Genomic DNA, 21,948 nt, shown 5'->3' with positions numbered 1-21,948 from the left:
AAGGTGGTATTTCCAGGGGTGGCTCGTGCTATTGGGCTGAAGGACTGCAGCCCCACCAGGTGTAATAAAAGTAAATAAACACAACTAAACAAAAAAGAAAAGAAAAGAAAAGCAAGTGCGAGTCCCGGAACATCGTGCATGTGCACTCGCGGCAATTCCCGAGATCCAGACTGCTGGTGAACCAGTCTTAGGCATGCGCACAGAATCCAGACTATCTCACCAGCAGTTCGGATTAAGAAGACAACATTTAACTGCAAATATCCCAAAAGTCTATGCAGTTGTAACTGCATAGACTGGAAGGGGATAGGACTGCAAAGTTCGCAGGCTGGTGCTCTCACGGGTAGGGAAGGACTAGGATGAGCCTCATGGAAGGGGAAGGCAGAGGACTTTACTGCAGGAATGGATGTTACAGCTGCTCTCTCTCATTGTGGGCTTTTGTATGGATGGATTTTGCTGCCACTCGTGGGCTTTTGTGGATGGATTTTACTGCTGCAGGGACTTGGACCTCAGGTAGGGTGTGACAGAAAACATCTTTAAACCACGGTATTATGTTTTCTACTCATGATTACTGCAGGACGTGAAACAAATAGCTTAAAATCTGGACTTTCCAACCCAGATCAGGATGTGAACCCTGCATTTTCATGTTCTTGTCGATAGGTTTATAAATCTGGCAGACTGCATTAGGTATGAGAATGTGCTCATCGAAAATGAAGCTCATGATCATAATGTTGGATATTTTCACTGTTCTGACTTTAGATTTTCAAAGCACTATTCTTATTAAGCTACATTATGAAAGAAATACAGAAAAGTCTTCCCATCGCTGTATGATTTGTACTTAGCATGTAAAACCACCAGTTGCATTTGTACTAGATTATTAAATTGGATTATGAGATAAGTGTAATACAATCAAAGCTGGGAGTAAAATACTGACAACTTGACAAGGTATGGAGCAAAGTCAGACTGGCCATTGATATAGATTTAAACAAGAATTACTTTAGTTCTTGAGTTACCACTGAGGAACAAAGGCATGTTTTTTTTATCTGAGAAAGCTCCTGGAATTTAACTTTATAAGAATTTATGCATGGATCAAAAGAAATGCTGACTAGGACCACCATCACAAACAAGACATGAGTGGCCAGTTTCCTCTTACAGATGTTTATTTATTTCAATTCATTAACCGTGAATTTCTGACTGAGCCTAGCTCATTTTCACTGCAAATCTAGTAAATAATGCATTACAGTAGAATAACAGATAAAAATTCCAACACACAATCACATCATCTTAGTCAATAAAGTACCCATCAACACTATGCTTCAAGATAATAATATGAGTCACAATATACATAGAAATGGAAAAGTACAACCAATTCAAGTCAGTGAACATGAGGGTGAAAAGAACTGGAGACAATGGATAGGGAAGTGTGTGTGTGTGTGTGTGTGTGTGTGTGTGTGTGTGTGTGTGTGTGTGTGTGTGTGTGTAAAATGCCCCAGAACACAGGATACATGGTGGTGGGTAGAGAATACCACAGGCTTGAACCCCTGTACCTTGGGCCCAAGTGGCAAAAGCCTGAATTCCCTACCCACCACAATTTGTAAAAAAATTTGCAGATTTTTGCCTCATATTTGCTCTGTTCTGTTTCTCATAAAATCTGAGGTTTCTGTATTTTTGTTTCTTTACAAGTCAGTAGGGCAGTGGTGTAGCGGTAACATTGTTGCCTGACAGCTACAGGTTCTCTGCTTTAATTCTTGCTGGGGTGCCTTCTGTGTTGAGTCTACATGTCCTCCCTGTGTTTGTGTGGGTTTCATTTGGGTGCTCGGGTGCCCTCCCATCTTACAAAGACATGTGTGTGGAGTGTTTCTCCCTGGGCCTCTGCTGAAAATTGGCTTTTGTTCCAAGTCAGACTTTCCTGGTTAACAAATGTTAAATAAATCAAAATGAAAGGCATTTGAATTTCAGGCTTCATATTCTTCAGAAAGTACATGGTAACACAAAACCTTTTATTCTAGCAATTTTCTAAGTTTATAAGATGGATATTTGAATTTGTCCCTATTTGTTGGACTCTATTCCCCCATTATTGGCTTTGTCCAGGTTTTTTGTGCTAAGGTTTAGAGCTATGGTAAGAACTGAATTCACTGAATATGTTTGGGGGCTGTATTCCCCCATTATTGGCTTTGTTTAGGTGTTTTGTGCTAAGAGGTTGACAGCTATGGTGAGAAGTGAATTCACTAAATGGTAGCCATTTAAGTTTCTGTCTTCCTCTCTTTCACAAAACAGCTGATCTGGCATAGTGGTATGTTGCTCTGACTGTTTTGCATAGGGTCCTGAGTTCAAGACTTGGAAGTGAAATGTATGGTGGTAACAACGCATTTTATTCTAGCAAATTTCCAACATTATACAAGCAATGTTTAAAATGTGTCCCTGATTTTTGGGCTTTTGTACCTCCCCCAATAAATTTTGGCTTTTTCCAGATTTCTTGTGCTGCAAAGTTCAGAGATACAGCTGAGTGCTGAGTAGATTTTACAAAGAGCTGAGAGCTGCAGGGGAGCAAAGGTTTAGTGCTGCTTATACTGAGTCTGCTTGCATTGCTAATAGCACAACAGGTAGTGTCTTGTTTTTGATGCAGAAGGCTGTGGGTTCTACTCCCACAGTAGGTAAATGCATTGCTGATACTGTACTGTGTTGCCAAGGGGGTGGATACTGGAGTCCTTTTTGGCAAAGATACCTAGTAACTATGAACCTGATATCAGTTTGCCATCCATTCTCTATTGCAATATTACTAGCTTATCATTTTTTAGTGTAACATAGGCAATTTATTCCTCAAAGGCAACAGGCACTTTATTTGTAGATGAAACAATGAAATATAAAGTTGTTTGCTAGCAGCAACCTCTTTATTAGTTACAGATCTCTTTAATGCGGAATTATTTAGATGACTTTTACTTCTTCAGAGATTGTGCATATTTACTGATACTGGTGGACTGTAGAAGTTTGAGTAGACTTTTATGATGGAAATGTTCTGAATTGGGCAGTTTTATAATTACTGGTGCATGCATTTTGTTTCATTGTTTACTGGAAAAATGTTCAAAACAATAAATTTAAAATGCCCTCTAAAACTGTACTGTATTGTACAAGGAATATAATTTAATACAATCAGGAAGGTGTATCAAAGAGCATGTGTATGTTTCATGTGCAAGGGGCCTGTGATTTGAAAACAGCCCAAAGTTAACTTTTATCTGCCACTGGCAAAATATATTTTCTTTGAATGTGAGTTTCAAGGGCTGAGAAGTTTTAATGCTAAGTCTACTTTCATTGTGAGACTGCATTGCTTTGTTTAGCAGATATCTATATTAGTGTTTGTGCTATAAAATGCAAAATAAAACTTTCAAATGAAATCCAAATCATCACAGATGTAAAGCAGTATGCACATTACAGTGTTTATGGTAAATTGGGCGAAATAACCAAGGAATGGGACATTGGAATGGCTGCAGGGGGAGGCTCCATTCGACCATGATTTTTGTGAGGGGGAAAGGGAAGCAAATTCAGACAGCCCCGGCTGAACTATACCTCTTAACTGTCAAGATTTTTGCAGAATGAATAGATTTTTGCTTCTTATTTTTGTTTGTTCCTCATAAAATTTGTGGTTTTCTGGCAAATCATTTAGGAATGAACTGAGGTCACTAAATAATGACAGACATTGAGTTTCAGACGTCATAACCTTCAGAGAAATGCATGCTAAAGCAAGACCTGTTATTCTACCAACTAAGTCTATACAAGAGCAGTTTTTAGTACTGTTTGTATGTTCCCCCAGTATATTTGGCCTTGTCCAGATTTCCTGCATTAAGAGGTTGAGAGGTATGTGCAAATAAATCACTTTTTAGAATTAGGAATATCCAAACCTCTCAACTGTCCCCAATTTTGGCCCAAAATGAAGTTCGCCCCCTAATAATCCCCCCGCAAAATGGTAATTTTGGAAGAAAACATGGAGGATTTACAATTATAAATAACTGTAATGATCAGAGTAATAGATTACTTTTATTTCAGAAATGCCTGTAGACTCTCTTATTTTGTCAGCTGCTCAAGTTAACAGTATTAATATTAAAAAGGTGTCCCTTCTTTGACAGGTTCCCAGTTGTATTGTGTGGCAATTTTATATTTTTGCATCACATTTTTGGTCTGTTTTTCATAAAATTGTGGTTTTCAGGCAAATTATTGGCAAATCATTAAAGATTAAAGTTAGAAAATAATGGCAGACATTTGAGTTTCAGATTTCATACCCTTCAAAAAATTCATACTAATGCAGGACCTACTACTATTCTATTATCTTTCTAAGTTTATAAGAGCAATATTTAAAAAGTGTCCTTATTTTTGGGCCTTTGTCCCACTTCTCTGTATGGCTTTGTCCATATTTCTTGCTCTGAGGTTTAGAGGTAGGAGTGTCAGAGGCATCAACGTCAGCCAGAGACATATCAAATTGTGACATACTTGTTGCACTCCACTCCCCCATGTAGTGACCCTGGATGTGTCGAAGCAAGGCAAGGAGCAGTTATGCAGTGCAAGTGTGCAGAGTATTCCCCCATCCAAGGTAGACACAAGTACGACAGTGGCTTTTCATCTGTCCTTGATTTTGTAGAATGTTCTGGTTTTCTGTCATATTTTTATACTTTTGATTTATGCTTCTTATTACTCAGAAAATGCATGCTCTTGCAGTGCCCTGTTGCTCTATGTTTAAGTAGCAATGCTTTAATGACCATCAGGTAAGCTTGTCTGAGATTGTAAGATGCAAGTAAACTTTAATAAGCATACTGTTAAAGAATTACCAACATTGAAAGCCTTTTTGTTGTTGCCATGGAGAGAATATTTACATAACTAGATAACGTATAAGCCTTAGGTATCGAAATTCATATGACAGTATTTGTAATAAAGGACATGATTACAGTACTTTCAGAAGCTCATTACATTTGTTGGAGACTTGCAGTCATCATTGCAGGCTTTACCCGTAAACTAAAGAGAATGCTAATCTATCATGTGTGGTCCATAACCTGTGCAGTAATCCTTTAAGGAATTTATCTTGAGCTTGTTTCTTGTTTGCTGTTCATTTTTTACTTTTATAATGTTTTCCCCATGAAACAAGTAGACAGTTGTTGTCAGGCAGCAGGTCTTTTTTGGATAAGAAACATTTTTACAAGTGGGGTATCACAGAGATTGCTACTTTCGGCATGTTACTTGGTACTTTTATATAGCTGAATATAAATTATAATTAGGACTGCAATGCAAGGAGAAGTGGTTTGAGTTGAGTGCTGCTTGTTTTTTTTATACTTGATTTTGACTGGCATTCCAGTAATGTATTTAAAAAGTAATTTATTTTTTTCATGCCTCACAACCTTTTTGTTTCTGTCTAGATATTAAGTAAGCTGTCATGTAGCCAATGCACTGAAATATTTTTTTTCTTCTACAGTTCATTTTGTCTTGATTGGAATCGCGTAATGATGGTTTGGCACCCAGGGCAGTTATTTAATAAACGTTCCAGTTGTTGTGGTTTTCAGCATAGCTACACCCCTTTCTAGTTGGCCACACCCCTTCCCATCGGCCCCTCCCATTCAGCTGTCTCCTGCAGCCCTCCTTTAATTTGAAGTCACCAGCCACCACTGGGTATTTCTACTACAAGGGGAAATTTATCCAGGGCACTGGGGACCTTCCACTGCTCTCTTCGATACGTGCCATGGGATTTTTTATATTCACCTGAACTACCTTTTGTATTCATTACTTTACACGGGTATGTTTAAAATGTATTAAGATCTTGTGTACTTGTTTTAAGTTGACTGCTTTATGCATGGACACATTGTGAACTACCTCTTCTTCACATTGGTTATTGCATTTTTATATAATCATTAAAATGTTTGAACTAGGATGACCTAGGTCATGCTCAAAAAAGGTTCTTGGACTAGTGCACCTACCCAGTTAAAAAAAGTCTTTTAGCTTTTCCCGGTTAGGGGTTGCTACAGTGGATCACCGGTCCGCTAATGATTGGCAGTGGATTTTTACAGTGTCGAGTTGCCAGCCCAGCACCCAACCTTCAAAGAAGGCACACCCACACATGCACACACCTGCATGTCTTTAAAGCGCACTCGACCACAGGGAGGACATGTAGACTCCGCACAGAAGGCACTCCAGCCAACAATCGAACCAGAGAACCACTTGCTGTGAGGCAACAATGCTAACCGCTGTACCACCGTGGCACCTTGTGCACGTACCCAGTTAACAAATGTAAAATAAATTAAAAATAAACATTACAGATATATTTCATCTGGAGTCATTGTCTCAGAATGTTTACCTTTCTTTAGCAATTGAAGATCTGGTATACTTCTATAATCTGTTACAGGGCCAAAAATATAGTAAGAAGCAGAAAAAAAGCAGATTTGCTGTCACCAGTGTGAGTACCAAAGAAGGCTGACACCATTTTCAGCAATTAAATACTGCAAGAACCTTCATTTCTTGGTGGTAGCCAGGATCAGAGTACTTAACTTCTTGCAACAACCTGAGAGAAGTTTAATCACATGCCAAAATTGTTTAAATACATGGGCCTGCCTAATCACTTCAGAATTGTTTAGGATGGTTAAATTGCAATGGTCAATATAATCTTAGAGCAAAGGAATCTAGCAGTATTAATATCAATTCTGAACAATACTCTGTATCGTTAAAATGGGACAGTAGATTCATGGATGTACTGGACTTCCACTGCTAATATGTATCTTTTTTCTGAATATTAAAAATTATGGCTTTAATAATTCCAGTTGCCTGCTGGATCTTTGCTTTCTTGACAGTGGCTGCAAAAAAGGTTGAGCATGATTCAGACATTCCCACAAACAGCCATAAGGAGCAGCTGCAACTAACTATGGGGTTTGATAGCCATCTGCAATTCATAAAATGTCTTTGCAATTAGCATAGCCAGCTTGCACACAGCAAAGGCTGGTTTAACTAATTGCCCACTCACTTGATTCAAAATTTTGTAGTGTTAAGCTACAGGGCAGACAGCGCTGCAGTACAGGACACAATAGGTGTAAAACATAAAAAATTGCAAATAGTACTGTCTTCTGCAATGCAATTTGCTGTTGCAGATGTCTTGAACAGCTATAACAAATATCTGTTCTTAATTTCTTAATTTTATAAAAGATGGTGAAAAGTCATCCAATGAACAGCTCAAACAGCAATGAACTTAGAAATGACTCAGTTGAATGCCATGCTGCTGGAGGTAATGACAAGATGCGTCTTTATGGAGCTCTTTTATGGCCAATCATGGAATACCAAACTACCCAGTTAATTATTTAGGAGGGCCCCTTTAAGAACTTTCAGTTTTTTAATCATACAGAGATATGTTTAGTTACAGAACAAATTTGTCACAGGAAGTTTTCAAAAAGCTGTTTTAGCTCATTTCCTTATTCAAACCCTTTATCCTTTATGTTAGAAAGAACAAAGCTGAGCTGATTAGGTGCCAACTGAACATCACAGGTATTCAGCACGGTGAATGAATCAACAGTAACAAGAACACTGAAAAGAGCTTGTACTCTTGCTGAGGGAAAAGAGTACTCACTAAGACAGGAGGAGATTACACTTTTCATAGGATCAAAACATAACAACAAAGCAGTGATCACTCTCAAAATTAAGTAGGGCAACTATATAAAAAATCTGGTGGCACTGTTTATGATAATAATAATCATAAAAAGAAGAAAGAAAAATAAAATTAAGTACTTTCCCAAATTTGGAACTGGAACTTACACAGTTATTTACAAACTCATAGAAGCCATGTAAACCCAAATATGATTTTAGTTAGAGCTAGCTTTCCCCAGTCCACACGATGTTAAAGTAATCAAGAACGTCAAAGGTATGACATCGGGGATGACATCTCCCTGAGGCTTAAAGTTAGAGGGTGGCAGAATGTATGGCATCAATCAATCAGCATTTATTAAAGTGCTTAAATATAATCACTACACAGACAGGAATAACACACATACACAGCTCTAAAAATCTCTTTAAAGTACAACAAAAACAATTTCCAAAGAAAAAAATATACTCGATAATATGATAAACATTTACAAAAACATACTAGCTAATAAGAAAAAAGACAAGAATTGTCAGCATTCCATCCAGTACTATGGTTATGAGGTAATTTTAAGAAGTAGAACTCCAAGAAACTAGAACACAAAGTAATAACTGCAGGAAACTTCCAGTGATGGACCTTTAGCATTCAGATGTCTTCCCCATTTGTTCCTGAAAATTACTGATGTGAATCATTTATTACTTATGAAATGAAATTTTTAGTACAGTGAAATGATCACCGAAAAATAGCCTGGTAGCACTTATGACAAAATCTGCTAAATAAAAGAGCTCAGGTATTGTGTTGAAATGTGAGAAAATGCCACAGTACTTGATCCAAAATATGGCAGAGGATGACAAAGTGGTAGACTTGCTAGTTAAGAAAGATAATGCTGTTGAGCTTCATCACATCTTGCCCTTAGCATATGCCAAACACACAGAGATTACCCTATCCATCTGATATTTTTTCTTCTTCCACAACACATTTTCCACAAACAGACATTCCATTTTGAATTTGTTCTAACTCTACTTTATCATGTATTTTTTGTAGCATTCAAAAATTGTATCTGCATTGCAGTCTAAGAAAAAATTGTTCTATTATTTTGTCTTCCGCACAAAATACATTTCCTTTCTTCTGTCTATTTATATACTAAATAATCACTTGGAATTTCTTTAACATCCTCCTCCTCCACTAAAAATCTGACTATTCCCATATCTTTCCTAAATTTTTGTTCCTCTTTCAAGATCTTGTAAGTATTCCCATGGATCAACAGAAACAAAAATGTCTATTTATTTTTATCTTATTCTGAATTTGGCAACCAGGATACAGAACTGATCCCAATGGACCTTAGTTTAATTCTGGGAATCATTATCTATTATCTGCTCATACCATGATTTTCTTTATTTCTACCACAATTGCATCAGATTTCCATACTATACACCATGTCTTATATTCTTTGAACTCCACCTCAGTTTCTAACCATTTCATCTTCCCTATCCCCTACATTTTCCAAAACCCTTCATACTTTACCCACAAAAATTAAAATGTCTTTCTCATTCTTTAACAGAACAACAACCAGCTAGTCAGCTGATCACAGGAACTCTAAAAACACGTTTATTTAACCAAAATACAAAGTCAAAGTTAAGCACTTTCGTCTACTTACAAAGACATCATCAGAACTGTTGACTTTCAACTAAAACTCATCCCTTTTGAACTACATGAACTAAGACACACCCCCACAACACTCACTCAAAAAGGACAACATCACCACTAGCTTCTTACTATGACATACAAATCTCAACAATGTGCATCACTAAAGAAATACACTGGCTTAAACTGCCACATTCCCTAACTATATCTAAACTACTTACCACATATAACTTTACAACCTTCACAAATGTCCTACTCTAAGTGACAACCTTCAATACTACTCACTAAACAGATCGCTCTACTAAATTAAACAACTCTGCTGGCAATTCTCTCTATTTCTCTTTTATCTCTAAAATCTGGAATTCCATTCCTCCTTGCCCTTAAACAAATACCTCAGATAAAAACATTTCCATCTTTCAAGTCTCACTTAAAACAAAACCTAATGAACATATGGTGTGCTCCTGCTTATCTACTGGAGAGAAAAAAATTCCTATCCATCCACAAAGTGCATTCTAAACTGTGCTAGCTACCTTATCTCAGGATACTATACTGATATATTATGTCTACAGCCTGCATATCAATCATCTTTTCTTCCCAAATCATTTGTTTCTTTTCTCATTTCCTTACCACTTTCTGTTCTTCTCTTCATATACCCCACTTATTTTTATTACATCTACTACTCCCCTTCAGCATCTCCTGGCTCAGTAACTTGATTTTTCTCTTTCATCCCCTTTCATATCACATCCCTTCTGTATCTCCCTCAACCAAGCCACAAACCATACACTGGCAGCTTACAGCCTCCCTTCACAACAGTAATCCTACATCTTCTTACTCAACCTTCCCCAAACTTCCTCTCACTCAGCTTATCTAACTAATAATACATTTCAACCTCTACCGCACCCAATATGTGATCCGGCAACCTTTTGTGTCAACATCTTTAAGCATTTCCCTGATGTTGCCTCTCTAACTTGTCTTTTTACACTGCTCCTTCTCTTGTACACTGCTGTAAAATTATCACTTTCACCATCACATAACTTAAATACTTTTTTCTTCAAACCTCACTTTTTAAAACCTTGCTTTCACAAATGACTTTCTCTTTTATTTCCTTCCACTTTCTTTGTTTTAAACCATTATAGTACTTATATATTACACTTTAATCATAACTCCAAGCATTGTTTATCTATTGATATCTTCTCTTGTCTTTTGTAGATCTTTGTTTATGTCTTGCTACGTGTTCTATTGGCATTCATTCTGTTAAATTGTTTAAAGTCTTTGTATTATTTTTTTATCTGCTTTTTGCCCTTTTTGTGCATGTATTTATTCTTGGAGCTTTTCTCTCTGGACCTCCATTGAAAAGTGGCAACCCATGTCCAGATGGACAATCCGGGTAAACAAATGCTAATAAGTAAATAATCAAAAAATCAACTCTATTCTGCCATTTCACTGCTGTACACATGTACCATCATAAACCTTGCACTGTTGATCAGTTTATAATTGTAGAAGATCATATTTCGCCATTACCTCTCTCCCAGAAACACTACTATCATCCACAGACTCATCTTCACTTACCAAAGTTAATAACACTGCATCATTCAAGTCCACAGTTTGTAATGACATTAACACCTGGCTGCTCAGACTGCTGCAGCATCATATTTCTCTCATTATCCTCACAGAGAATATAAAACTCAACAACAGCAACATTCACCCTCTTACCCTATTCTGTCTATTCTCTCCGTGCATTCTCAGGCCTCCAGCATCCCCTACTGAAAAAAGTAAGGGAATTTCACAAGTGCCCTAGCCAAATTTCTCCAAGTCAGTATGAATGAATACCACCTCAGGTCTCACCTGGAAACAGGCCACATCCTAGTAGGAGTAAGACAGGAGGCCCTAGTTCACAGGAAAACAACACGTTGCTAACTTCTGGACGACAGGTAGAAAAAAAAAGGATGATATATATTTTTTTAAGGTTGAGAAAAATGGTCTGCAGTCTGAGAAACATTAGTGTAAACAAACAAAGCTTACAACTGTGTACCTAAGTAACAAAAACTCAACAGTGAATACAAGTCAAAGTGGGTGCTGCTGCTGCCCATAAAGCAAGAAAAGGACCAAAAGATAGAGAAAACTGACAACTCAAAGTCATAAAAATAATAGTAATTATATTCTGCAGAAAAAAACACAAAGACTTCAAGGCTCCAATTACTTAATTTTCTTTACTGATTCCCATGTAATCAAATTTGACTGATTCCCTGTTTTAGTAGGTAGTTTAGCAACAACAGTTTGACTATTAAAGATCCAACAATGAAACAAAAGTCACAAAACATGGGGTCACACCAGCATCCAAGTCACTCAAACAAACACATACCCTTGACCAACATTTATGACTATACTGTCAAGAGAATGAACTGTGTACATTTCTTCACAAAAAAAAAAAAAATAGAAATGCAGGGTCTGCACCAGATCCATCATAACATTTCTCAAAGTAACAGAGACAGATTGGTTATTCTGCACACAACCAATCCATTTTCAAGTCATATTCAAGTTTTTAAATACTGCAAAAAAAAAAAAAAATCAGGATTGCAGAATGTTCACTAGACTGTTTAAGAAAGAACCAGGCTCAATTTCATAAGGAGCTAAAGAAGCAGTTTGCCTATGGAAATGTAGTGCTTTTACACCATATATAAAGTGAGACATATGTGAAATAAAATCATCCCTAGAGATAATGTGAGGCTCCTCTTTTTTTTTTTTTTTTTTTAAGCCTTAATGAAAACATAAAATAAGAAAGGAATGTAACGTGCTAGAATAAGGGTAAGGATAAGGATGTGATGTGACTTTGTCAGCAAATTATTCTAGAATCAAAACAAATCTGACAAAGAACAAGTACTTAATAATATTAAAGGAGTTACAATACACAGAGCTGTTTCAGCATTATGCACAAGTGTCCAAGACAGTGAACGTTACTACAAATAACAGACATACATTCAGTCTGGCAAAATGAAATAACTGTGTGGCAGTACTTAACAGCCTGGTAGGTTAAAATATGTATCAGTGAACATTACATGACTTAGGAACTATGTACTGCTTGATTTAATATATAATAAAAGAACAAAATCCTCTCCTAAAGCCAATAAATTATGAGAATTACAAACTGCAAGTTGTGGAATTCTTCTCATGAACATGGGCAATTACTCAACTATTGAAACAGCAAAACCCAAATTCCTTCCATTAGAAACATACCAAATTCCTTTGTTTATGTGTGGCTAAAATGGAACGGATTTTTTTTTTTTTTTTGCCACAGTCTTGAGATAATGTCTGAAACTTTCACCAGGAACACACCAGGTGCACAATGTATGCTATATTCTAGATAAGTGATAAAACAAAAACAAATGTGTGTCTCACACACACTCTCTCTCTCTCTCTCTCTATATATATATATATATGTATAAAATGTTTCCTTTGCAATCTAGCAAACATGCATTTGTTTTCTAAATTACAGGATGGATCATTTTGCCGCACATTCAAAAGTATTAAATGTGTGTGTTGCCGACGGAGGTAAGTGGGGTTGCCGTAAAGGTGGGAATGTCTGTGTTAAGTATTTGCAGCTTAGGAATATAGAGTTAGAATTAGGTAAGGGGGTTGATTTAGGTGTGTGTGTGTGTGTGTGTGTGTGTGTGTGTGTGTGTGTGTGTGAGATATATCTCTATGGATCCGCTTCAAAGGATCAAAATTTCAGAACACTGAACCTCTGATCATCGAAGACCAGAGGATTAAAGTTCTAAAATATTGAACCAATGAAAAAAAATTCTAAAATGTGAAAAATTCTTATTTCACATTTTTACAGGGGTGAAGCCCCCCGTGCCCCCAACCCTCCTGCTACTTAAATATACCAACTCTGAGATCGCACTACAGTGAAAAGAATGGTAAAGTTCCCGTTCTGCACTTTATGGCAATTTCCACTCACAAGGTTCAATATTTCAAAACTTCGATCCTCTGATCTTCGATGATCAGAGGTTCAATGTTCTGAAATTTTGATCCTTTGAAGGGGATCCATAGACACACACATGTCATATATGTGTATGGGTGTGTGTGTGTGTATGTATGCATATATATGTGTGCGTATGGGGGATTTTGACACCACAATGTCGACAGTAGGAAAGGTGACTGCAAAAGATTGACTACAGAAAACACAGATACTCAACTGTGCATGTGCGAGCAAAAAACTCACCGCATGCAACCAACAAAAAAAGAAACTAACAGTGTTAATCCTGACACCCCCAGCTAATCATATTTATGGACATCAAGATCATACAATCCTCAGGGAAAGGGAATATTCTCTCCTCCAGGGACTGTCAATCTATCACAGCCATCAACCTTCTGTATGTCGACCTTTTATGGTCGATGCTCTTGCTGTCAGCATTGTGATGTGTTGACTTATTGCAGCAGAACCATATATATGTATACATATAAGCACTCACACACACATCCATATATATGTGTGTGTATGTGTGTGTATATGTGTGGTTGCAGATCTGTTGTTCAGCTTCACAGTTTATTGTCAGCAGTATCAGATGTCGCAATCCATTAAACTCACAACATGTTGATCTGTGCTTCATTTAGTCCAGGTCTGGCTGACTATAATACACTTGTGGAGATTACCCTGTGGTCAAGATGTGCAAATGTGGAGTTACTGCATGCACGTCTGCATATGTCTGTCTCTCTCTCTCTCTCTGTATATATACATATATATATATATATATATATATATATATATATGTATGTATGTATGCATATACATTTATACACATATATTTGTAGGTGTGAGGTGCAAATCTTGGAACCAAAATGGATATGTTTCTGTTGCATGACTTTTTTTTCAGACTCATGAATGAAAACTGAGGCAAGATACATGCCATTTTTGTAGGAAATGTAATTTAGGTATAAGAAGGGGGTTCTAATTTAACAACTGCAAAAGGAATCCTATTAGGTTTGATTTTGAGATTGCTTCTGCTTTGTCAAAGTGCTAGCTAATTTGTCAGACTAATAAACTGATACAAGGATCAATCTATAAGCTCGATAGCTTGTTCTTATCTAAATCCAAAGAAATGAAGCAAGTTCCAAAAGGTTTACGCCTTTGGAAACTACCAACTGGCGTTGAAACTGGTTCTAAGGCATATCAGGAATTAACGGAGTTATACCAACGGACAGGTATGGAGCTGTTAGATATCATTTTACGCAACAATGATGTTAAGCTCAGTAAATTGCATGATGAGATAGTAGTTCTTGACAGTAGTATCACGGCTGATTTACTGTTTCATCAGCAACAAAATCATTTCGAAAGGGTCATTAGGAATGTTGAGGTTTTTGTTAGGAAAAACGTCGCTATAAAGAACAAAAAACTTAAAAGAGATAGTTCTGACTATCAAAATGGGGTTGCTTATCCACCGGGATGCAATGCCATGGTCAGGACACACATTATGGTCGATTCCTACCGGTCCAACCAGGAAGGAATTGACGAAAATGAAGGTAATGATATTTTTTTAGAAGAACCGATTTTGCCTCGGAGGTCGGAGAGGCTTCAGAACAAGGGGCAGAACCACAATTCGTTTCAGCAGAGGAGTCCGAGGGGGACGAGGAGAAATTATTAACTCAACTGGACAATTGTGAATGTTTTGTCAATTTTGATGTTTGCAACGATGTTGACGCCCTCATTGGTTGTAACAAAACACAAGAATGTATTATTTGTGACAATGGTGTTTTTGGGGGGGTAAAAGATCAAGTTGCAAACAATACAGTTGATTCATTGTTTCAAGATGATTGTGTTAATGAACTTGTTGAACACGACAATGTTTTGGACGAAGGTTGTGTTAATGTACTTGTTGAACATGACAATGTTTTGAATGAAGGTTGTGACATTATTCAGGAAATTGTGGACGACAGGGACAGTGAAATATCATTTGGAAAAGCGAGTTCAATAGATACTGGTCAGGAGGTGTCTAGTGTTATTGACTGTGAAACTTGTATGCATATTGGGACTACAGTGGAGGGAACATCGATACCTTTTGAGGGGATGAAACATTCTATTGTTAAAGAAAAAGGTTTCATCATTTACAATTACACTGAACTTGTTTTGAATGACTCATACTTTGAATTGTTCAGTAGGGGTGACAAATTTGTACCTAGTTTTAGGTTGGATGTAACACAGTTATTGAAAAATTTGAAACTTTATATAAGAGAATTAAATTTAAAAATGTATTTTTCTGGGAGTCAATTGGGTGTAATGGATCGGGGGGAAGGGCAGAACACCACGTTGTTAAAAAGAAGGAGTGTGTTTATGCCACCTCAGTGCAGGGAACTTGTTGTTTTTGAGAATGTTGTTGAACATGAGTTAAGGAAAATTTGTGGACAAAGGACCAGTCATGATGACAATTTATCCCAGGATGAAAGAGATGTACTTCACGACCTTAGTTCTTCAGGACAGCATAGATGTATGAGACCGGACAAGGGTGGGGGGATGGTGATTATGTACAGCATTGACTACACTGGTCAGATGATGGAAATGTTGGGGGATGTTAGTACATATTGTAGAGTCTCCAGACATGAGGTTAATGTGGCATACAAAAGGATTGATTTGTACCTTTTGGATAGCCTATTTCAAGGTGTCATTACTGAGGAAGAGTACCATTACCTTGTGGTAAAATTTCCAAAAATGCCAAATTTTTTTGGTATACCAAAGGTGCATAAGGGTACTGACCACCTTCAGTTTCGACCTATTGTTTCTGCAAAGGGTTCGAAGACTGAACCCTTGGCTTCATATGTTGACCTGCATTGCAAGAAGGCCATATTAGATGCAGGCCATATACTGAAAGACTCATGGCACTGTCTAGAGAGACTGAGTGCGGTTGATATGGTGGATATTAACAGTTTTGGGTTTCTGACAATTGATGTCATCAACCTGTTTTCTGTCATCCCCCACCAAGCTGGCCTCAAACTTTTTTATGATAGTCTTTTCTCGAGCTCCAGTTTTGATTTGAGTAAACTGGAGATTTGTTATGGATTAATGGGGCTTGTTCTAGAGAACAATTTTTTAACATTTGAAGGTGAAGTGTATAGACAGCAAACTGGGGTGGCAATGGGGGCGTGTTGCGCCCCAGTATTTGCAAATCTGGTCCTTTTAGCATGGGAGAAAGAAAATATATTTAATTCGAGCTATGTTGAAAACATTCTACTTTATAACAGGTTTCTTGATGATTTACTTATCCTATGGCGGGGTGACGAAGAAAGTGTAACGGAGTTCATGGCACATTTGAACACGAGTTCTGATTTTCTCAAATTTACTTATAATTGGAAGTCCAAGTGTTTTTTGCTGTTTCGTGGTGGAATAAATCATCTATTTTATTTATTTATTTTACTCGCAGTGTGTCTTGGTTTTTGCCTACACTTGCAACGGGTTCTTGGTTTGTGTCTCATTGCCGTTTTACTTGAACACTGTGGTTGACATTTACTATTCATCTTGTGGATTCCTGTACTGGAGTCGAAAATTCTTTTGTGAATATATATATATATATATATATATATATATAATGTATAAAATGTTTCCTTTGCAATCTAGCAAACATGCATTTGTTTTCTAAATTACAGGATGGATCATTTTGCCGCACATTCAAAAGTATTAAATGTGTGTGTTGCCGACGGAGGTAAGTGGGGTTGCCGTAAAGATGGGAATGTCTGTGTTAAGTATTTGCAGCTTAGGAATATAGAGTTAGAATTAGGTAAGGGGGTTGATTTAGGTGTGTGTGTGTGTGTGTGTGTGTGTGTGTGTGTGTGTGTGTGTGTGTGTGTGTGTCTGTGTGTGTGTGTCTGTGTGTGTGTGTGTGTGTGTGTGTGTGTGTGATATATCTCTATGGATCTGCTTCAAAGGATCAAAATTTCAGAACACTGAACCTCTGATCATCGAAGACCAGAGGATTAAAGTTCTAAAATATTGAACCAATGAAAAAAAATTCTAAAATGTGAAAAATTCTTATTTCACATTTTTACAGGGGTGAAGCCCCCCGTGCCCCCAACCCTCCTGCTACTTAAATATACCAACTCTGAGATCGCACTACAGTGAAAAGAATGGTAAAGTTCCCGTTCTGCACTTTATGGCAATTTCCACTCACAAGGTTCAATATTTCAAAACTTCGATCCTCTGATCTTCGATGATCAGAGGTTCAATGTTCTGAAATTTTGATCCTTTGAAGGGGATCCATAGACACACACATGTCATATATGTGTATGGGTGTGTGTGTGTGTATGTATGCATATATATGTGTGCGTATGGGGGATTTTGACACCACAATGTCGACAGTAGGAAAGGTGACTGCAAAAGATTGACTACAGAAAACACAGATACTCAACTGTGCATGTGCGAGCAAAAAACTCACCGCATGCAACCAACAAAAAAGAAACTAACAGTGTTAATCCTGACACCCCCAGCTAATCATATTTATGGACATCAAGATCATACAATCCTCAGGGAAAGGGAATATTCTCTCCTCCAGGGACTGTCAATCTATCACAGCCATCAACCTTCTGTATGTCGACCTTTTATGGTCGATGCTCTTGCTGTCAACATTGTGACGTGTTGACTTATTGCAGCAGAACCATATATATGTATACATATAAGCACTCACACACACATCCATATATATGTGTGTGTATGTGTGTGTATATGTGTGGTTGCAGATCTGTTGTTCAGCTTCACAGTTTATTGTCAGCAGTATCAGATGTCACAATCCATTAAACTCACAACATGTTGATCTGTGCTTCATTTAGTCCAGGTCTGGCTGACGATAATACACTTGTGGAGATTACCCTGTGGTCAAGATGTGCAAATGTGGAGTTACTGCATGCACGTCTGCATATGTCTGTCTCTCTCTCTCTCTGTATATATATATATGTATGTATGTATGTATGTATATACATTTATACACATATATTTGTAGGTGTGAGGTGAAAATCTTGGAACCAAAATGGATATGTTTCTGTTGCATGACTATTTTTTCAGACTCATGAATGAAAACTGAGGCAAGATACATGCCATTTTTGTAGGAAATGTAATTTAGGTATAAGAAGGGGGTTCTAATTTAACAACTGCAAAAGGAATCCTATTAGGTTTGATTTTGAGATTGCTTCTGCTTTGTCAAAGTGCTAGCTAATTTGTCAGACTAATAAACTGATACAAGGATCAATCTATAAATGCTGCCCTCAAAAAATGATGATAAAATTGTACTAATAATACACACACACACACACACACACACACACACACACACACACACACATATATACTATGCATTTATCCATCTGCTTGAACTGCAGTTGGAACTCAAGTCTGGTGTGTGTGTGCATGCGTGTGTATGCTCATGTGGCTTTTGGCTTTCTCAGTTAACAATATTCAAATAACTGCAGCAGGAACAGTTGGTACTTGAGCAGCACTGTTGTTGTTGTGTCTTTCGGCTTTTCCCGATTAGGGGTCGCCACAGCCATAATTAGGCAGAAAACCATATAAAACAGATTATCCCAGTAAAAACAAAGTAAATATAACTCCAAATGTCTTGAAAAATATAGCCCCACTGGGAAATATGTTCATGCTGATTTCATCAGTCAAGCAGTTAGATTCAGACAAAGGAGAGGAAGTTCAGGAAAATAAATATTGAATACAAAAACACATAATACCTGTATCACAGTCTGTGCAGGAGGGAGTGTTGGTGCCTGTCTTGAAGGACTCGGAGATCTCTTACTAACATCACTGCTACCACTTGTAATACTGTCAATATCTACGTTTGGCAAAACCTAGATACAAAAAGACACAGCTTGTTGACTTGCAAGATTACAATCTTGTACATGCTACAGCAATAAAAGATGGCAAGCACTTTCAAATATCTAAGCCTGTATCTAAACCACCAACCTTTATATAAATGTATCAAGAAGTTAAGGACTGCTGGAACAGCAAACCCAAATAGTACATCACATGCAAGAAGTTAAATTAATGTGATACTCGCCTGTCGTTCTCATTGCAGAGCATATGGTGTCATGGCAATATCCCAAGTAAAAAAAAAAAAACACCTATATATGACTACAGTGCTAGGTACCTCAAAATAAGACATCATAGCACCATACAACAAGTAATATACAAGAAATAAGCAGTAAAATAAATCTGATGCTCAGACACTCAGAAGTTATTTATAGTCTGAGAGGTATGACACAGACAGCATAATGGTCTCTTGTATCTGCAGATACATACCTCCAGCTTTCAAACCCTCTGAAAAAAATTTACTAGACCATGTCTGCTTTACATTTCCTTAAATTAACATTATAAATGTACTTTTTTAAACATACTCTTGGTGTGAGTGAGGCTATTAAAGGTAAAGGGCATTAAATTTACTTGACTACTGTTAAACTATCTTAAGTATGGCTTGTCATGGAAAGGTACTACAATCTGGGAATGTTAACAGTTAAAACATATTACTTTTGCCATCATTTTTTTCGCATGATTGCAGTCAAATATCAAATGTGAACATAATCATAAAGCAATTATTTTGGACACGGTTGGGAGGCAGGCTGTGTGGATACTGAATGGCAAGGAACACTGTATTTACTCAATCACAGTTTAACAATTGCTGTACCCAGTAAGAGTGACACTACACTTGTTAATGAGGAGGCAAATGCCTCTCAATCAGGCTTGTCAGTGTGCGTATGTAATAAGCTTAACATTATTACTGTGGCCAGAACATTTTCACTCAATCACAGTCAAACATCAGAGGTCACCCAGTCAAAAAGTGGTTGTTCTTAGAGTAAGGGAGGCAATCTACACAAGAAAGTGAAGGTCTACTGTTGCCATTTGAGCACAGTTTGAAAAGTTAGTGATTTGCTTTGCCAGTGGCAGTGGAATTGTATGTGTCTAACCTATGAGAAAGAACGTATTATACAGGGTTATTTAAACCCTGGCCAAAGGGACACAATATGCCCTCCAAAGTTTTCTCAGTTGCTCACAGCTCTGCCAATCTGGAAGAACAACATCTGTGTTTTTGTCTTATAGAGCTAGAAATTATGCAAATCAATATCCTATAGTTACATGCTTCTAGACAAAAATACATACCTTATTCTACTAGCTGGAAAATTTATTACTTCTGTCAATCAGCTGTAACTCAAGCGGGTTTAGGCTCTAGTGCAGGGAGTTTGTAAAGTGAAAGCAAGACTGTGGTTGGCCTGCAGCAGGCATTATATGCAGTTAAGCTCTTCTGAATTCCTAGCAGGCAACCAGGAATTATCTGTGGACAGTGATGACAATGTTCACTATCCACACAGCATTTTGTTTTAAAGTTTAATTCAGTGATCATTTTAGTGACATTGGAAAAGGCTGTAGCGGCAACCTGAAGTAGATTACTGTGGTCATTATGTCTGCTGCTTCCTGGTGGTCATACATCAGATATGATCACTAGAAACAGCTGTTTGAGGGATACCATGTGGGTTAAAGCAAAGGGCACTTACAAGTGGTCATCTTGTTAGGGCAGCAAGATGAAATACCTTACTTAGGCCAGTTTTTCTTTCACTTCTTGCACAATCTAATATCAGAGAGATACACAGAAAGTGGGTATCCTTTTGGTGGTAAGACATATGGCTGTATGTAAAAGAACAGACAATTATGATGATCACTGTTAAATGGTAATATATATTGATATGGCTTGCCAGGAGTGAGTATATATGTCTATAAGCACCAGCAGAAACAAATCACTGAGGTCATTATTTATTTAACCTTTGTAACTATCAAACCTCAGACTGAGAATTCAGAAAGAGGATGGTTGTTTTGGGGGTAAAGGAACGAGGACGCATACTACAAATTTAAATGATAAAATTAAATTTAGAGATGAATATGAACTTATTTAATGAGAAATACCTATAGAAAAGTACTTGAAAATATGGAAAGAAAGAAGTAAGAAAATTAAGCAAATGTCTCAGCCTACACCAGTAACTTTAAAGATGCTTCTTCCAAAAATATATAGTCAGGGTAGAAGCTTCTTTGAATACTACATCAGAATCTACTTTTTTAGAAAATCTGACCCAGTTTCAGTGCTACACGGATCAGAAAGTATAACAGCAAAGAAACATAGATACTTTAGGAATCCAATCACATTCTGGTAAGGCAGAAACAGGAAATGTAAGAAGGATTTTCTAAGAATTGGTGTCAATTCCCAAACAGGTCCTTTGATGATCATAGACAGAAGGATATGATTAAATGCAACAACAGGGGAAAGAAGAGGAAGAATATTTTGCATTATGATGTGCCCTTTGTAGTACTAAATGAGCAGATGTGATTGAGACTTTAACAGAGTTTTGTTTATTTATACAGAAACTTAATTAGAACTGGGTATTTGGTAACAAGAAGATAAGTGATTTGTTACCAAACAGAATTCTGTTAAAAAGGAATACTTCTAGAAACCCATTTTTACCTGAATTATAGGTTCATAGGTTGGTACTAGGCTATCGGCCCTAGAGCCTATGCAAGCCTAGCCATAACTATTCCCTGGATATTTTTTCCCACAATATTTACTTCTCCAGGCTCCTGTCTAGCAGGGCGACTGACATGATCCCCGGGGTGAATTTCCTATCTCCCATCCAATCATTAAGGTTCCTTTTGAAGAGGGCCAAAGAGGCACTCTGCTTGATATGTA

General features: G+C 37.3%; 1 protein-coding gene across 1 annotated transcript in view; it reads right to left on the bottom strand.

Annotated features, from left to right (window-relative positions):
* The window catches only part of KIAA0586 (KIAA0586 ortholog), a 4,394,667-nt gene that overhangs the window by 1,330,122 nt on the left and 3,042,597 nt on the right, over window positions 1–21,948 (bottom strand). Inside the window, exon 17 of the mRNA XM_044074450.1 lies at window positions 18,953–19,069. Coding sequence (XP_043930385.1) covers window positions 18,953–19,069 — 117 coding nt within the window. The remainder of the gene's footprint in view (window positions 1–18,952; window positions 19,070–21,948) is intronic.

This window comes from Protopterus annectens, chromosome 6.part0 (assembly GCF_019279795.1).
Source record: "Protopterus annectens isolate FY-2018-M chromosome 6.part0, PAN1.0, whole genome shotgun sequence".
NCBI classification, from domain to species: domain Eukaryota; kingdom Metazoa; phylum Chordata; order Ceratodontiformes; family Protopteridae; genus Protopterus; species Protopterus annectens.
The sequence above is the reverse complement of the archived record's forward strand: the minus strand, read 5'-3'. Positions and strand labels throughout refer to the sequence as shown.